At 47.6% G+C, this 23,162-nt stretch overlaps 1 protein-coding gene across 3 annotated transcripts in view; it reads right to left on the bottom strand.

The window, feature by feature from the left end:
- Nucleotides 1-328: 328 nt before the first annotated feature.
- Nucleotides 329-23,162, bottom strand: part of MYEF2 (myelin expression factor 2) — a 35,175-nt gene continuing 12,341 nt past the window's right edge. For all 3 annotated transcript variants that reach the window (XM_078684812.1, XM_078684810.1, XM_078684811.1), the window contains 3 exons: nt 21,090-21,277; nt 20,959-21,010; nt 329-732 (listed from right to left, as the gene is read on the bottom strand). In XM_078684812.1, coding sequence (XP_078540938.1) covers nt 569-732; nt 20,959-21,010; nt 21,090-21,277 — 404 coding nt within the window. In that variant the 3' untranslated portion in view covers nt 329-568. The remainder of the gene's footprint in view (nt 733-20,958; nt 21,011-21,089; nt 21,278-23,162) is intronic.

Genomic DNA, 23,162 nt, shown 5'->3' with positions numbered 1-23,162 from the left:
ACAGCCGAAAGTACCTTGATCAAGAGGCCTCATGGGGAGAGGGGTTGGCCTAACGGCTAAGGCGCTCGACCTCGGATCTGGGTTCGAGTCTCGGTAACGACGCCAAAAAACCCCCGTGATTCTGGGCAAATCACTTAATCTCCCCGTGCCTAAAATAAAAATGAAAGTGTGTGCTCATGTAACTGGTGCTATGTAAAGAACTCTGATAACTGATTCGGTTCTAGTTCGCGCTATATAAAACTCTGCAAAAAAAAAAAAGTAACTTGATCAAGAGGCCTCATGAAAAATTGAGATTTGTAAACAGAAAGTATTCAAATTAAACTGACACTTAACAGTGAGAAATGACTTTTATTAAAAACAGTATATCCATTCATATAAACTGAATGACCACAGGGACGCCGTCTTAAAAACCAAACTTAGTAAGATTAACAAATTACAGTATATAAAACTATATACTGTTGAGAGGCTGGTGGGACTTGAGTTACAGCTCAAAGCATACACTTACTAAAATGATTTACTAGGAAAAATGCTAAACAAATAGGAATGTTCTTAGAAATTAAATTGATGATTATGCATTTCGATCCATGCGCACATCAATCTCTCTACCATTGATCTTTATGCCGTTCATTATCCTACATGCCTTTTCAGCGGTTTCTGGTGAATCAAATCTGACTGTTCCACAACCTTTGGATTTTCCATTCTCCATCTTTATTTCTGCAAACATCACATGACCTGAAAGTCAAAGAACAACGATCAAGAAAAGACCAAACATTTCAAAATGTAACTTAGTGATACTCAAAAGCATGCAAATGCTATCAAACTGCATGTGCTCCCATGTAAGAAAGGTGCTGTGGAATGGAGCACACATTTTTTGCGTCCTCCATTCATGTGTAAACACCTGCCCTTTTAGATTAGACATTCTTCTGTAAACGTAAACAGCATCCCACCTCCACTCAACACTGGTAAAACCGAGTAACGGTGGATGCCAGTTTTGCTTGTGGTCCTGGAGAGGTAGATCTGATGAGTTTTTAAATGTATCCACATTAGATATCTTAGCACGAAAGGGCGCCCCCTCTGCAGTCACAGTGAACAAACACAAAGTTGGAATAAGTGAAAATGCACTTTTGGCGAAAGGAGAACAGTTCTTAATCTACTTTAAATTGGCAAACGTTAAAATCTACAAACGCTAGTAAATTTGGACCAATTCGAAACTATTTCATGATGTAACTATAGGGAAAAGTGTGTAGATCAGCTTCCGGAATGCTTACATTACAGCGCTATAAACAAGGCCACTGGAATTATGCATCAGTGGAGGGCTAAAGTCTGCGTCGGGGCTGAGTAAAGCACCTAAATCACGATTCCGCTGAAAGCTCCCACAGTAGGGCATGTCCATCATATATGGATATAGGTCAAGGGGCTAACCAGCATCTGGGGCAGTGTTCCTGCTTGGTCAGATGCAATCTTTGCAGCCATCGTGGTTTGACAATCCCTGTGTACACATTAATGATGTATGTTTTAACTGCATGTCGCGAGTCACCCATATGCAATTACCCAGCACAGAAGCCACACCATGCTCGCTGACACTACACATCCCCCGACCCATTGTGTTTTCATTGTAATGATGCAGGCGGCCAGGCGTAACAAGGAGGGTATACAGACATGAAATACGCTTACGTCCTGCGCCGCCCCCCCCCCCCCCCGCCCCCATGTAGGGTTAGTCTATTCTTGCGCGTTGCCGGTGGTAGCGCCAGAAGATTCTGCGGCCCGGTCAAGCGAGCCAGCATTCCTGCGACAGCGTCAGTATCCCATCCCTGGAACCATACCTTATAATCTACTGGATATTGAGCCTACCCAGTAACATGCCCAGAATTCGGAGCCTGTAATCCCCCACAATCATATAGGCATGTGCAGTAGTACACAGCGCACCCGGGGAAGCATCATCTTGCTCATGGCTCATAGGGGTGTCTGGAGAGGTTTGTTTTGAGATACCATTAACTGCATAAGGGGCCCTCCGCTGCCTCGTATTCGTCATCAGAAAGGGCGCCTAATTTCTCACTGCGTAGGGCGCTCTCAGGCAAGGACAGCTCTGGTTTCAAGATTGACACAAGTATACATGAATCGCACATTTTGACAGGGAGCTCTTTCAAATATTTGGGATTATGCTGCTTACATTTAAGGGAATGCCACGTTATTTGCCATCACGTCAAATGTGCAACATCGGCAAACATCAAATAGCTTGGGTAAACATCAAATAGCTTGGGTAATTTTATACAATGAGGAAACTGGAACAATGTGTGTCCCCGGACACAACCGTGCACCAACTTAACCGTACATTTACAACTGCTTTCTCCACTTCCTAGCAAGCAGCAAAAAAATCTGCAAATAGATTCTGACTTAAGTTTGCACGGATACCAAGTCTTGTAGACTGGGTCAACAGCCATAGTGGTCAAGGGGGGAGCGAGCAGGACAACTGAATAGCTGCCGGTTCTGGGTCCCATCTCCACCCCCCACCACCCAGCCGGGCCCACTGCAAGCATAGGAAACGTGGCAGGTGACAACTGTATAGAGGAGAGCAAAAAGGGATATTAGGTCCCAACAGGAACATCACTGCAGTTGCTGCAGAGTGATTGAGGGGCGGGGGCAACAAAAAAGATTCGAATATAGCCGGCGGCCCTTTTTAGGTCTCGGCCTGATCCAGCGCATCTCGGCCGAGACATTTAGTAGGGCTTCGAGATTTATTTTTATTTATTTATTTTATTTTGAAAGTTGTATATAGCGCGAACAAGATCTTTGCAGATAAGTGCGCTTTACACAGGCAGGTGGGTAGGGGAACAAGGGGGCATAGTAGGGAGGTAGATCATCAAGTTCATGTATATAGCAAAAACATGCTACTTTGCCGGCGATAAGCTTGCGCATTATAGTCAGCAGATCGCCGGCAAGGTAGCACTTGCGGAGCGTCACCACTCGCGTTTTTTCCCATGCTTGTTTTCTCCAGTGTCGTCCATGGAAATCTTAATATACGGCTTACTACGCGGACCTGTTCCAAAAATCTAAATGAGCAAATATCATTCCTTACTAAAAAGACGACAATTGGTTTTCAAACCAAAACCTCTCACGTCCTACGTGAGAAACTGGATGCTTCTTGCTTGGCGACTAGATTTAATTGAAACAGCCGAGTGAGGGGCGGGAGTAAATTCACCTCGACAGAAGAGATCCAACCACCATCAATCACCATAAGCCCTGCAACTGCATCTAATCAGACTCCGAGAATGACTCCCTCTCCCGATCTCTGACTGGCCGTAGCAAATCCTGTTGTCCCGCCTTACACTGCTTGGAAGTCGGAGACTACAACTCGTCCTTCGACCAGTTGTCCCACATGCAGTATTTGCTGATGGTGATTACTTTCTTATGGTAGAATGAGCGCCCTGGACTCTGCAGGTAAGCGTTTCTGATTTAGAGTCTCCGTGGCATACCCGCCTAGAGCGTGGGTCTATTTTGGATAGTTGCAGAGCGACAAAAAGCCAGCGTTGTTTGTGCTTCCGGTGCCAAGTTTCAGACTGGACACGGTGCGTTGTGACGTTTTAGTTGTTGTGACCAGATGTTTTCATGTCACCCGTGTACCACTGATGGACTTTTGCTCTTGCATATTATCAGGTGTGTTGGTTCAACTGGTTCTATTAAAATGAACCAAGACTACAACTGTCAGAATGCATTGAAATGTTAAACTAAGTTCAGGAATAGAAAAGTAGTGCAGTTCCTGATTTTGGACTGATTAAACCTTAGAACCATCCCGTGTTAATGGACCTCTAGAAATGTTCTCTATTGTGCGTTAGATTTCATTTATGATAATTCAGCAGCCAGTTATACATAGTGCAAGTAGTACTCGGTATCTTTCTTTTTCATTCAAACGCGCTTTGATATTTCATTTTAGTGTGAACAGCATAACGCTGTACCCTGATATGTAAAGTGGCTTACCGGTGTGTGGTCTGGGCACGACAAATGTGTTTTGTCTTTAAGCACATAGAGTTGGTTACAGAGTGCCCCAACGTTAGTGCATCACCGTGGAAGGGGCGGGGAACTTTTGTTACTGAGCTTTAGCTCTATTTCGCATTTATAGACCCGTTTTTGCGTGATCTAGATTTTATAGTACTCTGATCTTATTTCGCTGACCATGATGGAGTAGCTCTTTTGGGTACGTTAAATATTTGGTTTATGGTGCGCATACTTGTCAGCTGTTTACGTTTTCTTGTGCTTTGCCGTTAGTGCAGACTGCAAAAGCTGCTCCACGTTGTTTGAGACGGTTTTCAAAGCTCTTGCTGTTACTTAGATACGGCACCCCCAGTCATCTGCAGTCCAAAATCTATGTTGAAGATATAAGGGGTCTGCACTGAGGGTCTGTGTCAACTGTCTCCGGATGCCACGTCGGACGGTGCAAAGATTAACAGATAACTTAACAGCGGATTGGTTTAATAGCAGCTTTCATTGAGCAGAGGTTTCAAAACAAATAGTTTGAGTGGCCGTCCGTCCTGGGTAAAATCGACGCTGTTTTATATCGCGTTTCTTTTGGAGGTACGGTTAAAAAAAGAACAGTTTTTTTAAACATGAAAATGTTTAATGAAAAACTAGTCGGTGAAATACGGAAGCACACTGTAGTGAAAAGCAGTGAAAGATAATGAACTAAGCACTGTGCAGTTTATGACAGGTGTACCTAAACGCACTATTTGTTTCGTAGTTTCCGGATTTACTTTGCTCCGCTCCTGCCCCCCTCCCGCCCCTCCCGTTGTCTGTGTTTCCTTTGCTCTATCAGCCATCCCACACCCCGACTGATCGTAATTTCTACAAAGCGGCAGGGCACCCAGGATAATGTGCTGCATGACTAACCACTTATAAGGCCCCAAAGTCGAGACTATTGGCTATGCCAATGCTTGTTTTATATGAGCAAGTGCAAAAACACAAAAGTCACTACTGGGAGACTTCGTATAAGGTGCGGCTGAAATTGAATGGAAGGTGCTAAGCAGGAACAAGAAAAAAATATATATATATATTTCTTGCTCCCCTTGTGTGTATATATATATATATATATATATATATATATATATATACACACACACACAACCACCTATATATACACCCCCTGCCATATAATTATTTAAATAAAGTACAGGAGACCACACTTAGTGTTTGATTTTTGCTGTGAATCCGAACTCTCCACAAAGCAGAGCCAAGATAGACAAGCATTTGCAATGCAATAGGTCTTCCATTTACACGTGTTTAAGCTATTGGCATTGTAAAGGACAATGACTCTGTACCAAACAGTGATGGACGTACATAGTGTGGTAGTGGAACTGCTGACATTTGGCATGTTTGTGAAGGACCGTGGGCTAGTACACAGACGTTGCTGTCCAGTGGGATGGGTGTATAAAAATGTGATTTCATGCTTGCTCCTGGGAATGCGTTACACCATTTGCACAGGAATGGAACTTCGTTAGAATATACATGTTTGTTAAATGGGGGGGGGAGAAAAATGCTCAAACTATATAAATATTCAACATTTTATTTATAAAAAAAAACAGGGCGCAAAGGAACGTTAAAAAAAGAATACAACTTGAAACACCATGGAAAGCGTAATGGAGCATCGTTTTGCTGTATGTGGATGCCTTTAATAACTAACCAGAGCATTTGTAAATGTCCCGTTACCACAACGTGTCTTACATAGACCTACTAAGCCCTGCAATTAATAACTGTCAATACGACAGAATATAGTGGTATTTTGCCTCTCGCCAGTAGGAAGGTAGGCTGCAATAACTTTGCTGGGGTTCCAACATGCTAACTGCAGATCACCGCATGTTTCAGAGGCGGGCAATCGAATCTCCAAGGCATCCTGCTGGTTTATCATGAGCAATCGCTACAATTTGATACTTTCCTGTAGGAAAGACATTTTCCAGCTAGTAGTGCTCCTTGCAGAATCTTTACACTGTTCCCACTCTTTTTGGGGCCTGTAATGTTACTCCAGTGACGCAACTGCTAAGGTTTGATTTCGTCTCCTCACCCGGTACCGTGAGAAGGGAGCCGAAATCGCATGACCCGCATTGGCACCTTGTGAGTGGGCAGATATGCCAAGTAATTTGCTAATATCCGTGTTACTTCTGATCCGTTCTGAGACATTTTGCAGTTTAATATTGCGCGAACCTGACCCAGAAGGTATCGGAGCGCTTTACATGAGAACCAGTTGCATTACAGACGGAACGGACGCATTCAGAACCTCGAAATATATTTTGAAAGGCAGTCTATTTTTTGTGCTAATATGATAGTTTTTAAGCAGGTTGCACGGTATGCAGCCTGGCAGCAGAAACCGCATTAAGGTACATACGATTTTAGGTCGGTCAGTCTGTCATTCTCTCTAGAAAAACTTCGACTGAAATTCTTGTCCTAATTAACCCTGACACCAAACTGCTGCATCGCTTTGGCAGCTAACACTGCTGCGTGCTCATTCCCAACTCCTGAGGTACTAGAGCAGGCCGTGGAGCTCAGGTTGTGGGTGAACACAAGCATTTATTTCTTCTTACCTCAGGTTAGCACACTCACATTTGTGAGCTAGAGGGGAAGATTCAACCGACAGGATACCGGCTCACATGTAGTGGGCCATCACTTCCGGAGTAAAGAACTACCTTTTCAAGTGAAGCGAATGCGGATAGTTTATTCCGTAACATGAGGGCCATGTGTTTACGGACGGGTGACGCCCGCTTAAGTTGCCGAACAAATCGCAACAGTTTGCCCATTGGCTCCACTAAACGTTACTCATTGAATTTCCTTGAAGGAGATAGGTTGAAGCTCCGATAGCCTCTACTGTTGTACTATGTTGGGAGGCGGGAGTTAAGGCTGATGCTTGCAGACATTCTTCCGGTTTCTGGAGGATTTGCAGGTTATACTACACCACGACCATTGAAACAGCATTTGCAATGCAATAGGACTTGCATTTACGCGAGACCTATTGCATTGCAAACGGGAATGCAGTGGCAAGATGGCACGAACAATGGGAGTGGGGGATAGAAGTCACTGACAGCAGGAAGGGGGCACAGGAAGAAAATAGTACTCATGCAACACTCGAAGTAAAGGATGGAAGGATACAAATGACATGGCCGTCATAAGGAAGGACTCAGCCTATGAACCAATCGGAAGGCAGCATTCAGAAAGGACTGACACAAGTCAATGAAAAAACAAGCATTTACAATGCAATGGTTTTGCCTTTGTTAAAGTTAGAGCTATTGGCATTGCTCTTGACACTCTGAAGCTCCACTCTGAAGCTCCACTCTGCACTCTGAAGCTCCACTCTGCACTCTGCAGCTCCACTCTGAAGCTCCACTCTGAAGCTCCACTCTGAAGCTCCACTCTGAAGCTCCACTCTGAAGCTCCACTCTGCACTCTGAAGCTCCACTCTGAAGCTCCACTCTGAAGCTCCACTCTGAAGCTCCACTCTGAAGCTCCACTCTGAAGCTCCACTCTGAAGCTCCACTCTGAAGCTCCACTCTGAAGCTCCACTCTGAAGCTCCACTCTGAAGCTCCACTCTGAAGCTCCACTCTGAAGCTCCACTCTGAAGCTCCACTCTGAAGCTCCACTCTGAAGCTCCACTCTGAAGCTCCACTCTGAAGCTCCACTCTGAAGCTCCACTCTGATGCTCCACTCTGATGCTCCACTCTGATGCTCCACTCTGATGCTCCACTCTGATGCTCCACTCTGAAGCTCCACTCTGAAGCTCCACTCTGAAGCTCCACTCTGAAGCTCCACTCTGAAGCTCCACTCTGAAGCTCCACTCTGAAGCTCCACTCTGAAGCTCCACTCTGAAGCTCCACTCTGAAGCTCCACTCTGAAGCTCCACTCTGAAGCTCCACTCTGAAGCTCCTCTCTCCACTCTGAAGCTCCACTCTGCACTCTGAAGCTCCACTCTGAAGCTCCACTCTGCACTCTGAAGCTCCACTCTGAATCTGCACTCTGAAGCTCCACTCTGCACTCTGAAGCTCCACTCTGCACTCTGAAGCTCCACTCTGAAGCTCCACTCTGAAGCTCCACTCTGAAGCTCCACTCTGAAGCTCCACTCTGAAGCTCCACTCTGAAGCTCCACTCTGAAGCTCCACTCTGAAGCTCCACTCTGAAGCTCCACTCTGAAGCTCCACTCTGAAGCTCCACTCTCCACTCTGAAGCTCCACTCTGAAGCTCCACTCTGCACTCTGAAGCTCCACTCTGAAGCTCCACTCTGCACTCTGAAGCTCCACTCTGAAGCTCCACTCTGCACTCTGAAGCTCCACTCTGCACTCTGAAGCTCCACTCTGCACTCTGAAGCTCCACTCTGAATCTGCACTCTGAAGCTCCACTCTGCACTCTGAAGCTCCACTCTGAATCTGCACTCTGAAGCTCCACTCTGCACTCTGAAGCTCCACTCTGCACTCTGAAGCTCCACTCTGAAGCTCCACTCTGAAGCTCCACTCTGAAGCTCCACTCTGAAGCTCCACTCTGAAGCTCCACTCTGAAGCTCCACTCTGAAGCTCCACTCTGAAGCTCCACTCTGAAGCTCCACTCTGAAGCTCCACTCTGAAGCTCCACTCTGAAGCTCCACTCTGAAGCTCCACTCTGAAGCTCCACTCTGAAGCTCCACTCTGAAGCTCCACTCTGAAGCTCCACTCTGCACTCTGAAGCTCCACTCTGAAGCTCCACTCTGCACTCTGAAGCTCCACTCTGAAGCTCCACTCTGCACTCTGAAGCTCCACTCTGCACTCTGAAGCTCCACTCTGCACTCTGAAGCTCCACTCTGCACTCTGAAGCTCCACTCTGCACTCTGAAGCTCCACTCTGCACTCTGAAGCTCCACTCTGCACTCTGAAGCTCCACTCTGCACTCTGAAGCTCCACTCTGCACTCTGAAGCTCCACTCTGAAGCTCCACTCTGAAGCTCCACTCTGAAGCTCCACTCTGAAGCTCCACTCTGAAGCTCCACTCTGAAGCTCCACTCTGAAGCTCCACTCTGAAGCTCCACTCTGAAGCTCCACTCTGAAGCTCCACTCTGAAGCTCCACTCTGAAGCTCCACTCTGAAGCTCCACTCTGAAGCTCCACTCTGAAGCTCCACTCTGAAGCTCCACTCTGAAGCTCCACTCTGAAGCTCCACTCTGAAGCTCCACTCTGAAGCTCCACTCTGAAGCTCCACTCTGAAGCTCCACTCTGAAGCTCCACTCTGAAGCTCCACTCTGAAGCTCCACTCTGAAGCTCCACTCTGAAGCTCCACTCTGAAGCTCCACTCTGAAGCTCCACTCTGAAGCTCCACTCTGAAGCTCCACTCTGAAGCTCCACTCTGAAGCTCCACTCTGAAGCTCCACTCTGCACTCTGAAGCTCCACTCTGAAGCTCCACTCTGCACTCTGAAGCTCCACTCTGCACTCTGAAGCTCCACTCTGCACTCTGAAGCTCCACTCTGCACTCTGAAGCTCCACTCTGCACTCTGAAGCTCCACTCTGAAGCTCCACTCTGAAGCTCCACTCTGCACTCTGAAGCTCCACTCTGAAGCTCCACTCTGCACTCTGAAGCTCCACTCTGAAGCTCCACTCTGCACTCTGAAGCTCCACTCTGCACTCTGAAGCTCCACTCTGCACTCTGAAGCTCCACTCTGCACTCTGAAGCTCCACTCTGCACTCTGAAGCTCCACTCTGCACTCTGAAGCTCCACTCTGAAGCTCCACTCTGCACTCTGAAGCTCCACTCTGAAGCTCCACTCTGCACTCTGAAGCTCCACTCTGCACTCTGAAGCTCCACTCTGCACTCTGAAGCTCCACTCTGAAGCTCCACTCTGAAGCTCCACTCTGCACTCTGAAGCTCCACTCTGAAGCTCCACTCTGCAGCTCCACTCTGCACTCTGAAGCTCCACTCTGCACTCTGAAGCTCCACTCTGAAGCTCCACTCTGCACTCTGAAGCTCCACTCTGAAGCTCCACTCTGCACTCTGAAGCTCCACTCTGCACTCTGAAGCTCCACTCTGCACTCTGAAGCTCCACTCTGCACTCTGAAGCTCCACTCTGAAGCTCCACTCTGCACTCTGAAGCTCCACTCTGAAGCTCCACTCTGAAGCTCCACTCTGAAGCTCCACTCTGAAGCTCCACTCTGAAGCTCCACTCTGAAGCTCCACTCTGAAGCTCCACTCTGAAGCTCCACTCTGAAGCTCCACTCTGAAGCTCCACTCTGAAGCTCCACTCTGAAGCTCCACTCTGAAGCTCCACTCTGAAGCTCCACTCTGAAGCTCCACTCTGAAGCTCCACTCTGAAGCTCCACTCTGAAGCTCCACTCTGAAGCTCCACTCTGAAGCTCCACTCTGAAGCTCCACTCTGATGCTCCACTCTGAAGCTCCACTCTGATGCTCCACTCTGATGCTCCACTCTGATGCTCCACTCTGATGCTCCACTCTGATGCTCCACTCTGATGCTCCACTCTGATGCTCCACTCTGAAGCTCCACTCTGAAGCTCCACTCTGAAGCTCCACTCTGAAGCTCCACTCTGAAGCTCCACTCTGAAGCTCCACTCTGAAGCTCCACTCTGAAGCTCCACTCTGAAGCTCCACTCTGAAGCTCCACTCTGAAGCTCCACTCTGAAGCTCCACTCTGAAGCTCCACTCTGAAGCTCCTCTCTCCACTCTGAAGCTCCACTCTGCACTCTGAAGCTCCACTCTGAAGCTCCACTCTGCACTCTGAAGCTCCACTCTGAATCTGCACTCTGAAGCTCCACTCTGCACTCTGAAGCTCCACTCTGAAGCTCCACTCTGAAGCTCCACTCTGAAGCTCCACTCTGAAGCTCCACTCTCCACTCTGAAGCTCCACTCTGAAGCTCCACTCTCCACTCTGAAGCTCCACTCTGAAGCTCCACTCTGCACTCTGAAGCTCCACTCTGCACTCTGAAGCTCCACTCTGCACTCTGAAGCTCCACTCTGAATCTGCACTCTGAAGCTCCACTCTGCACTCTGAAGCTCCACTCTGAATCTGCACTCTGAAGCTCCACTCTGAATCTGCACTCTGAAGCTCCACTCTGAAGCTCCACTCTGAAGCTCCACTCTGAAGCTCCACTCTGAAGCTCCACTCTGAATCTGCACTCTGAAGCTCCACTCTGAAGCTCCACTCTGAAGCTCCACTCTGAAGCTCCACTCTGAAGCTCCACTCTGAAGCTCCACTCTGAAGCTCCACTCTGAAGCTCCACTCTGAAGCTCCACTCTGAAGCTCCACTCTGAAGCTCCACTCTGAAGCTCCACTCTGAAGCTCCACTCTGAAGCTCCACTCTGAAGCTCCACTCTGAAGCTCCACTCTGAAGCTCCACTCTGAAGCTCCACTCTGAAGCTCCACTCTGAAGCTCCACTCTGAAGCTCCACTCTGAAGCTCCACTCTGAAGCTCCACTCTGAAGCTCCACTCTGAAGCTCCACTCTGAAGCTCCACTCTGAAGCTCCACTCTGAAGCTCCACTCTGAAGCTCCACTCTGAAGCTCCACTCTGAAGCTCCACTCTGAAGCTCCACTCTGAAGCTCCACTCTGAAGCTCCACTCTGAAGCTCCACTCTGAAGCTCCACTCTGCACTCTGAAGCTCCACTCTGAAGCTCCACTCTGCACTCTGAAGCTCCACTCTGAAGCTCCACTCTGCACTCTGAAGCTCCACTCTGAAGCTCCACTCTGCACTCTGAAGCTCCACTCTGCACTCTGAAGCTCCACTCTGCACTCTGAAGCTCCACTCTGCACTCTGAAGCTCCACTCTGCACTCTGAAGCTCCACTCTGAAGCTCCACTCTGCACTCTGAAGCTCCACTCTGCACTCTGAAGCTCCACTCTGCACTCTGAAGCTCCACTCTGCACTCTGAAGCTCCACTCTGCACTCTGAAGCTCCACTCTGCACTCTGAAGCTCCACTCTGCACTCTGAAGCTCCACTCTGAAGCTGCACTCTGAAGCTCCACTCTGAAGCTCCACTCTGAAGCTCCACTCTGAAGCTCCACTCTGAAGCTCCACTCTGAAGCTCCACTCTGAAGCTCCACTCTGAAGCTCCACTCTGAAGCTCCACTCTGAAGCTCCACTCTGAAGCTCCACTCTGAAGCTCCACTCTGAAGCTCCACTCTGAAGCTCCACTCTGAAGCTCCACTCTGAAGCTCCACTCTGAAGCTCCACTCTGAAGCTCCACTCTGAAGCTCCACTCTGAAGCTCCACTCTGAAGCTCCACTCTGAAGCTCCACTCTGAAGCTCCACTCTGCACTCTGAAGCTCCACTCTGAAGCTCCACTCTGCACTCTGAAGCTCCACTCTGAAGCTCCACTCTGCACTCTGAAGCTCCACTCTGAAGCTCCACTCTGCACTCTGAAGCTCCACTCTGCACTCTGAAGCTCCACTCTGCACTCTGAAGCTCCACTCTGAAGCTCCACTCTGAAGCTCCACTCTGCACTCTGAAGCTCCACTCTGAAGCTCCACTCTGCAGCTCCACTCTGCACTCTGAAGCTCCACTCTGCACTCTGAAGCTCCACTCTGAAGCTCCACTCTGCACTCTGAAGCTCCACTCTGAAGCTCCACTCTGCACTCTGAAGCTCCACTCTGCACTCTGAAGCTCCACTCTGCACTCTGAAGCTCCACTCTGCACTCTGAAGCTCCACTCTGAAGCTCCACTCTGCACTCTGAAGCTCCACTCTGCACTCTGAAGCTCCACTCTGCACTCTGAAGCTCCACTCTGCACTCTGAAGCTCCACTCTGCACTCTGAAGCTCCACTCTGAAGCTCCACTCTGCACTCTGAAGCTCCACTCTGAAGCTCCACTCTGCACTCTGAAGCTCCACTCTGCACTCTGAAGCTCCACTCTGCACTCTGAAGCTCCACTCTGCACTCTGAAGCTCCACTCTGAAGCTCCACTCTGCACTCTGAAGCTCCACTCTGCACTCTGAAGCTCCACTCTGCACTCTGAAGCTCCACTCTGCACTCTGAAGCTCCACTCTGCACTCTGAAGCTCCACTCTGCACTCTGAAGCTCCACTCTGAAGCTCCACTCTGCACTCTGAAGCTCCACTCTGAAGCTCCACTCTGCACTCTGAAGCTCCACTCTGAAGCTCCACTCTGAAGCTCCACTCTGAAGCTCCACTCTGAAGCTCCACTCTGAAGCTCCACTCTGAAGCTCCACTCTGAAGCTCCACTCTGAAGCTCCACTCTGAAGCTCCACTCTGAAGCTCCACTCTGCAGCTCCACTCTGCAGCTCCACTCTGCAGCTCCACTCTGAAGCTCCACTCTGCAGCTCCACTCTGCACTCTGAAGCTCCACTCTGCACTCTGAAGCTCCACTCTGAAGCTCCACTCTGCACTCTGAAGCTCCACTCTGAAGCTCCACTCTGCACTCTGAAGCTCCACTCTGAAGCTCCACTCTGCACTCTGAAGCTCCACTCTGCACTCTGAAGCTCCACTCTGCACTCTGAAGCTCCACTCTGCACTCTGAAGCTCCACTCTGCACTCTGAAGCTCCACTCTGCACTCTGAAGCTCCACTCTGAAGCTCCACTCTGAAGCTCCACTCTGAAGCTCCACTCTGAAGCTCCACTCTGAAGCTCCACTCTGAAGCTCCACTCTGAAGCTCCACTCTGAAGCTCCACTCTGAAGCTCCACTCTGAAGCTCCACTCTGAAGCTCCACTCTGAAGCTCCACTCTGAAGCTCCACTCTGAAGCTCCACTCTGAAGCTCCACTCTGAAGCTCCACTCTGAAGCTCCACTCTGAAGCTCCACTCTGAAGCTCCACTCTGAAGCTCCACTCTGAAGCTCCACTCTGAAGCTCCACTCTGCACTCTGAAGCTCCACTCTGAAGCTCCACTCTGAAGCTCCACTCTGAAGCTCCACTCTGCACTCTGAAGCTCCACTCTGAAGCTCCACTCTGAAGCTCCACTCTGAAGCTCCACTCTGAAGCTCCACTCTGAAGCTCCACTCTGAAGCTCCACTCTGAAGCTCCACTCTGAAGCTCCACTCTGAAGCTCCACTCTGAAGCTCCACTCTGAAGCTCCACTCTGAAGCTCCACTCTGAAGCTCCACTCTGAAGCTCCACTCTGAAGCTCCACTCTGAAGCTCCACTCTGAAGCTCCACTCTGAAGCTCCACTCTGAAGCTCCACTCTGAAGCTCCACTCTGAAGCTCCACTCTGAAGCTCCACTCTGCACTCTGAAGCTCCACTCTGCACTCTGAAGCTCCACTCTGAAGCTCCACTCTGAAGCTCCACTCTGCACTCTGAAGCTCCACTCTGCACTCTGAAGCTCCACTCTGAAGCTCCACTCTGCACTCTGAAGCTCCACTCTGAATCTGCACTCTGAAGCTCCACTCTGCACTCTGAAGCTCCACTCTGAAGCTCCACTCTGCACTCTGAAGCTCCACTCTGAAGCTCCACTCTGAAGCTCCACTCTGAAGCTCCACTCTGAAGCTCCACTCTGAAGCTCCACTCTGAAGCTCCACTCTGAAGCTCCACTCTGAAGCTCCACTCTGAAGCTCCACTCTGAAGCTCCACTCTGAAGCTCCACTCTGAAGCTCCACTCTGAAGCTCCACTCTGAAGCTCCACTCTGAAGCTCCACTCTGAAGCTCCACTCTGAAGCTCCACTCTGAAGCTCCACTCTGAAGCTCCACTCTGAAGCTCCACTCTGAAGCTCCACTCTGAAGCTCCACTCTGAAGCTCCACTCTGAAGCTCCACTCTGCACTCTGAAGCTCCACTCTGCACTCTGAAGCTCCACTCTGCACTCTGAAGCTCCACTCTGAAGCTCCACTCTGCACTCTGAAGCTCCACTCTGAAGCTCCACTCTGCACTCTGAAGCTCCACTCTGAAGCTCCACTCTGCACTCTGAAGCTCCACTCTGAAGCTCCACTCTGCACTCTGAAGCTCCACTCTGAAGCTCCACTCTGCACTCTGAAGCTCCACTCTGAAGCTCCACTCTGCACTCTGAAGCTCCACTCTCCACTCTGAAGCTCCACTCTGCACTCTGAAGCTCCACTCTCCACTCTGAAGCTCCACTCTCCACTCTGAAGCTCCACTCTCCACTCTGAAGCTCCACTCTGAAGCTCCACTCTGAAGCTCCACTCTGAAGCTCCACTCTGAAGCTCCACTCTGAAGCTCCACTCTGAAGCTCCACTCTGAAGCTCCACTCTGAAGCTCCACTCTGAAGCTCCACTCTGAAGCTCCACTCTGAAGCTCCACTCTGAAGCTCCACTCTGAAGCTCCACTCTGAAGCTCCACTCTGAAGCTCCACTCTGAAGCTCCACTCTGAAGCTCCACTCTGAAGCTCCACTCTGAAGCTCCACTCTGAAGCTCCACTCTGAAGCTCCACTCTGAAGCTCCACTCTGAAGCTCCACTCTGAAGCTCCACTCTGAAGCTCCACTCTGAAGCTCCACTCTGAAGCTCCACTCTGAAGCTCCACTCTGAAGCTCCACTCTGCACTCTGAAGCTCCACTGAAGCTACACACCGCGCAGGGCAGCTCTGGATGCTGATGCGAGAGGCCAGCTGGGAGGCGCGCTGCTCGTGCTGACTCGGAGAGAAAACTTGTTTTCATTGGGAGAGCGGCCTTCAAAGACCCGGTCACTGCGCCTCTCCGAGTGTTTAGCTTGGGATAAAATGGGCGCAGTGTTGTGGTGATGACAGTAGAGCAAGGGAGGTGCCGGCAATGCCGGAACAGACTCGGGGGCGTTCCCGGCGTCGCGTGACGTCGGCAAAAGGCAAAGAATGTCAGGAACGCCCCCGTGTCTGGTCCGGCATTGACGGACAGGCCCCTCGTCCAATGGCAAGGCTCCGTTTACGGAGCCAGCCAATCAATGACGAGGGCCGACCCAAAGCACCCTACAGTTCTCAACAGGATTTCGCCTGCGCGAAAAGCTGCGCAGAGCGCAGCTTTCGCTAGGCAAAACCTAATGAGCGGAGGAGTGGGCGTGGCTTCTACCATGTACTCTACTACCACAGATCAACCCACATCAATGCTTGTGCGCTGGCTCAGGGTTTTACCTAAAATTATAAAGTTTTAGACCACAAGGCAGGGCCCGCAACCAGGGGGGGGGGGGGGGCTGGGGGGGGGGGGGGCTGGGGTTAGGCTCACGGATCCACCACGGTGGATCCATGTCTCTAGATATACCTTTAGTAACTCCCAAACCTACTGAGTTACAAAAAGCACTCTTTCTGGACCAGGATATAGCTTTCAGCCAAGTTTAGTGCAAGTCTGTTCAGCGGTTCTGGCTGTCTAAAATCCATAAGGGAAATTGCATGGGGGGGAAAAGTGTTTCGGGACCCCTCCTATCCCCCCTTTCCTTGGCTCCCACTGGACTAATGACCCAGAAACTTTCCAGAGAGCAATTGAAGTGAGTGGCAAACTAGTTTTGAAAGTTATTAGCAACACAAACAATGTTTTATATCGAAACTACGCCCTAACTACCTACTGGCGACAGCCACTTGGCAATTATATATAGATACAAACATGCAGCCAACCATCATAGATTGAAGATTGGCTCTCCTTAACACGCCTCAACTCACCTAACTTTGTGAGTTATGACTAGCGAGAGATCTCTGGTCTTAGGAACGATTTCTTCAACCTCAAATCCAGAGACCTCCCTCCCCGAAGAAACACCGCTAGCCCTGGTCTAATAAGCTCCACCACCTTCAAACCGTGGAAAACAACGCCCCTGCTCTGCCAGGCTCAAAGACCACTCCGCACCATTTGCACCCTCTCACCGGGAAATTTCCGACCTTCAAAATTCCTACCCCACATACTCATCAACCATGAACATGCTTCCCCCCCTTCTCAAGCATCCCCGTCATATTGGGGACTAGTCGTATTCCCCTCATTTGTCTCACCTAGACCCCCTCATCTCACCTCTATCCATTCCCTCCCATCTCCAAACCCCCTCCCAAACCACTCACCTGCATGCTTGTTAACTGCCGCTCCGCTGCCCGAAATGCTATAGAAATCTGAAACCATCCTTAGCAAATCGATTGACATCGCGTTCCTTACAGAATCCTGGCTTAATGACCACTCTACAAGCATTCTAGACCTACTCTCACCCCCGGGCTACTCCATCATTAGGAAAGATAGACCCATCCGAAAAGGTGGTGGCGTAGCTATCTTCAAAGACTAACTACAGCTCTCCCTTATCAATAACTTCGAATATGCCTCCTTCGAATACCTTGTAGCTGAACTCAAAATACAGGGTTCCCCCCATCCGCCTTCACAATATATAAAATCCGCCTGGAAATGACTACCCATTCATTGACAAACTAACCTTACCCAATCCTCAATTTCCAAATCTAAAAACATCTTCCTGGGAGACTTTAACCTCCATTGGAATGATACCAAAGATTCCTCAATCTCCCTCCTCTCGGACCTTCTCGAAATGAATGACCTCAAACAAATCTGTCAGTCACCAACCCATTCCAAAGGAGCCACCCTTGACGCTATCATTACCAGCAAGGATCTAGCCCTCCTACATAACATCATTCCCATTGACTGGTCCGACCCATCACCTCATCCTATTCTCCATAACTACCTCTGCCTCCCCCCTCCCACCAAAACTATTAAACCCATGAAACTGATCAGAAATCAGTCATATCCCTCCTGACTTACTTGAATCCAAACTTCATGCCCAACTTCTCGCTATCCCTCCCTTAACACAAATGAACTTACCGAACAATATAATAAAGCTGTCACTGCTACCCATGACCTTCTAGCCCCTCTCAAACTAAAAAAAAAAACAAATATCCCCTCCAAATCATGGTTTAACACAGATCTTAATAATGAAAGACGCAGACTCAGACTGACTGAAAGATTATGGAGACAGCACCCCTCTCCTTCTAACCTGGCCCGCCTCAGACTTGCTAGATCGTCCTACAAAAACATCTTTAGACAAAACTTCCTTCTTCAGGTCACAACTAGATCGAGCTCAGAATAGGCCAAGAGAACCAGTCAACATTGAACGCAATCAAACCGCTTCCGCTCCCCCTGTCCCACTGGCCTCGACGACTAGATGTGAAGAAATAGCTCTTTTTTTCAGACAAACTAATTGAGCAATCCTTCCTCTCTACTGCGAACCCTACCACCAATACAAACATCTCTTAATATCCTACCCTCCATCATTACCCCACACCCACTACTGCCCCACACCCACTACTGCCCCCTCCAACATTACTCCCCCCCCACACCCACTACTGCCCATCATAACTCTGATCTCCCTCACCCCCCCTTGCCCTCCAATTTCCTGGACTCCAATCATCCTAATTCTCATCCTAAAAACAATGCCGCATGGCTTAACTTCCAGCCAGTCACTGAAAGACGTCTTCAACATCATTAGCAAACTCAAGCCTTCCTCCCACACCAAAGACCCTCTCCCCTCCAAACTTGTCCAAAACCTCAAACACATCACCCCTTACTGGACCTCTATTATCACCAGCTCCCTTGCCACCGGCTGCGTCCCCACTTCATTGCAACTAGGCCAAATCACCCCCATTATCAAAAATCCTCTGGCAGACCCAAACGACCTCAATAACCTTTGTCCCATCTCCAACCTTCCCCTTCTTTCTAAAGCCCTGGAAAAATGTGCCCTTCTCCAACTAGATAGACACATTAAACACTAACTTACTAGACCCATTCCAATCTGGCTTTAGGAAAGGATGCAGCACTGAAACTGCCATGCTAAACATTGTTGACAACATCCACCACTCATTCGACAAAGGTGAATCTAGCCTTCTGATCCTCCTTGATCTCAGCAGCATTTGATACTGTTAACCACTCTGCTCAACTCAATGTTCTTAGAGATCGATTCAGCCTGAATGGTACGACACAAATGGTTTGTCTCATACCTACAACACCGTTCTCAACAAATCAAAATCCAAAATTGCCTATCTAACCCTACCTCCATCTCCTTAGGAGTTCCGCAAGGATCCATCCTCTCTCCCTCTCTCTAACCTTTTCATGGAACCCCTCACTCATTCTTAAACAAGCCGGGATCAACTACCATCTCTACGCCGACGACACCCAACTCTATTATAAGATTAAAACTCATGCGGACATCCTTCACCTCAACACTCATCAATATTCAAGCCTGGTTCCACACTAACGACCTCAAACTCACCCCTAAAAAACTGAAATTATTCTTTTTTTACCCTAAAAATAACCAGCTCCCCATTCAGAATTGGATCTCTGACCTTAATGCCCTCAAATGCTCCTTATCTTTGTCCTCCTCAGTCAAATCACTAGGGATCTCCCTTGACAACCTCCTAACCCTCAAGGTACACATCAACAATTCTGCCAAAGGAGCCCTCTTCTCTCTCCGCCACCTTAAGAAAATCAAGCCCTTCATCCCCATCGATTTCAAACTAGCAGTCCAATCCCTTGTTCTCTCGCATCGACTATGGTAATGCCATTCTCACCGGAATTCCCAAGATCCACCTAGCACCTCTTAAATCTGTGCTCTACCTTGCAGCTAGGCTTACCTCAGACTGCAAGCGATTCGACCACATCTCCCCTGCCCTTAAAACCCTTAAATGGCTCCCCATTGAAGGTATGTCCACTTACAAAACTGCATGCATTACTCACAAAATTCTCCATCAGAACACACCGACCTACCTCGCTAACAAACTCACTAAAGCCGGTTGCTCCCGTTCCTCAAGTACTAACACCCTCCTTCTTATCCCCCCCTTCTAAAAAAGAAAAACACCCAGTCACGATCCTTTTCCGGCAACGCACCTTGCATTTGGAATGCCCTTCCAACTGACCTTCGCTGCAACCCTTCCTACTCTAGCTTCAAAAAAGAACTCCCAACTACATCTCAATAAATACGGGGGACCCTAATCCCCATCTGTTCTCTCCCACCGGCCACATCTGTCCGACCCTAGATGCACCCGCCCTCCCTTTTTCAGCCTTACTCGCCCTTCCTCCTCGTCACTTCCCCTTCCCTGTTTACCACCTTCACTCCTCCTTGCACCCCCCTTCCCTTGTCCACCCTCAGCCCTCATCCCCTCCAACCCCCCCACTTCTTCCACTCCCGCTCTCTTCCATACCAACCTACCGGACCACTAACCTCCCTATTTTGACTGTGCAATTTGCCGGCTCTTCAATCTATGCCTTATGATATTTTTGACTATCTCATCTTCCACATTTTGGTGTGCTTATATCCCATATTTTTTATTGTGAAACCTGTCAGGCCGAGACTTTTATGTTGTTTATATACATTGATGCTATGTATGTCCGTCTTCTTGACCTTCTGGTCTCAAAAAATGTAAAGCGCTCCGATACCCTTGGGTCCAGCCAGCGCTATATAAAACCTCTAATATAAAATAAATAAATACAAATATTGGGAATGGATAAGCAAGTTAGCAGGGATCAACAGTTTTTGGCTGCATCCTTCCAAACTGGAGAGCTGTGGCCTGACCAGCTGCCGCCCCTCTTCTCTTAAAGCCGGATGCCAGCTCCTCTGGTATTTGGCTCAAGGTTTCAGTAGCTACAGAAAAACCACTTATTCTGGACTGCACGCCATCCACTCATTGAGAGGCAAGAAGCAAAATGTTATCAATGATTTCTGCACTGTCAGGTGCAAGTGAAAGGCTTTCCGCAAGATGTTACCCTACTAATCCAGGACCTACGCACCCCAGTTTTTCCAGAGACCATCATAAATTGAGCAGAAGCAAAGTACAAATCCTTCTGAACAGCTCACAGATTTGACATCTCAAAATCAAATGTTACTTTCAACTGTAGATAGTAAATTTACAATTTAGAGACCCGGAAGAGAATAACTACCTCAAGTAACTCCTCTCCTTTAAAGCTGTCCTACTCTAGAACTTCAGCCAGTAACTTGGTTAGTCATAAAGTAGCATTATTTTAAATGTTCTGTTCACTAACAAAGTTAAACTCCAGCTGTTGCCTGGCTCGCCCAATGAACTGACATTAGCATCCACAACCAAATTGAGCTCACTCACCACACTGGTTGAATTTTTCCTTCAGTTTTGGCCACGTCAAATCAAAGGGAAGCTAGGAAAGAAAGAATATGTAATGAACCATGTATATTAAATATAAAACAAGTGTTCAAGTTTAAATTAACACCACTTACATTTCGCACAAATATTTGGCACCCTTTTGTGAAAGCTCGATCCCTTTTTCCACTTCCCATCTGATTAGCATTAAATCCACCAAATCCTCGATCCATGTCTAGGCCAGCTCCCATTCGATCGAAATTGGAACCCATTCGATCCATTCCCATGCCTACTGCCATGTTATTCATCGCACCCATCCCACCACCTGTAAATAGAAAAACCACCACAATTCAGTCACACATGCCAAATGAATACGGTCAGACATACTTGGGGGAGGGGGTGTATCAGGCACCCCTAATCATGCAGAAAGCTACCTCCAATAGAGTGGAAAGAACGAATGATGCAAGCATAGAATGGAAACATTGAAGGGCAGCAGTAAAGTGCCAAAACTGACATTTCAGAGTAAAAAGTGGGGAAAGCCTAAAGCGAAGCAATGGCATGGCATGCAGGACTCAGGCCATAATGGAAAGCGTGCCCAACAAAAAACGTTGTACTCAAACCCTGCATTAAGACGACATAGGTAAAAACTTGCAGGGCTGGAATTGGCCACAGATTGCACATCCACCAAACGTTTGAACAAGGTAAAGTCTTACTGCCATTTCATGCGTTTTACATACTTCTCACTTCATGCCACTTCTACTATTTTCATGCAATATATTAAGTTACACATAGGAGCTTGTATCAGATGGCACAATTTAGGGACTACACTTGCAAATAATCTTTGCTTCACCCCTGAAACCTGTTCATTGGATCCTTTTATATCTTCCGTTACACTTTCTTGTGTAAAAAAATTCTAACAGCTGCAGTATCGCCTTTACAGAAGATTAATTGGCTATTACACGTAGCACTATAGAATTACCTGGAGCACATTGAACATTTTGGCAATGCATATCCATGTGCAAGTAAATTTATTTTGCGGGGTGAGTGAAGGGCAATTTCACCACTTACACCAAGTAAATTGGTTCACAAATTTCTTTATGCTTTTATTGTTTTTTCTTCACAGGTAGCCAATGCTTTTCGTCCTAAAGAAAAGTTTTATTATTTTTGCATGTCTCCTAGGAGTACCACAAGGTCTGCCCATTTAGAGAAGAGACCATTCATGAATTTAAACAGTTTATTGATGAGGTAACCATATAATGTTACAAGTTTAAGTTAACTGTCTTAAAATATCAGGAGTTGGACTTTGCTAAAGTTTGCTGATCTCCCAATGATATTGCATAAAACGTTACAACTTTGGTCTACTGGACCTCTTAACTCAAACTTTCCATTCCACATATACAAAGAAATTGTATAACATGGTTTAAATAGTAAGACAGTACTTAAATATAAGTTTCCCATACTGCCTTAACTGACCAGGTTCAAAAAGGTTTCATATTTGAAATATGATTAGATAACCTATCATTTTTAGCTAAATATAATGATTAGTGAAGTAAAGCCTAAGAAGGGTTAATGGCCTTGTATAATGCACGATTAGGTGCTCTATATAATAGAACAAGTTGACGGCTCCTAAACATATCAGTGTAAATAGAATATTAATGTGTAGATGTGCAACACAAACATTCAATTTTATATATGTTGTACATAAGGGGTGTCAAAATATTGTATGTTGTCTATGTTTTGTTGCCCTGAAGAAGTCCTTTAATAGGACGAAACGTGTTGGCTACCTGTGAAGAAAAAAAGAACAAAATAAAGAAATTTGTGAACCAATTTACTTGGAACTGATTACTTGTGATCAATGTGTGCTGATCAAATCTTCTGTAAATTATTGATGTGAAGAGCATTTCACATTAAGAAACTGGGTTTTGTTTCTTTTGATCATTGCACCATATGTTGATAATTTCCCAAGATACAAATAAGTGTGGTTTTAAATCCAAGGTCTCATGTAAATCATTCAATTTCACAACTTAAAAACCTAAAGCCAAAATGTGGTAGACGAATGAATATATATATATATATATATATATATATATATATATATATATATATATATTTTTTTTTTTTTTTTTTTTTTTTTAAAGAGTTGCACACAAAAACCTGACTTGATTACAGTTCTAAGGAGCCAACAAGAAACTACTGCAGGCATCCCAAGC

The sequence above is a fragment of the Lissotriton helveticus genome, chromosome 3_2 (assembly GCF_964261635.1).
Source record: "Lissotriton helveticus chromosome 3_2, aLisHel1.1, whole genome shotgun sequence".
NCBI lineage: Eukaryota > Metazoa > Chordata > Amphibia > Caudata > Salamandridae > Lissotriton > Lissotriton helveticus.
This window is presented reverse-complemented; position numbering and strand designations above follow the sequence as displayed.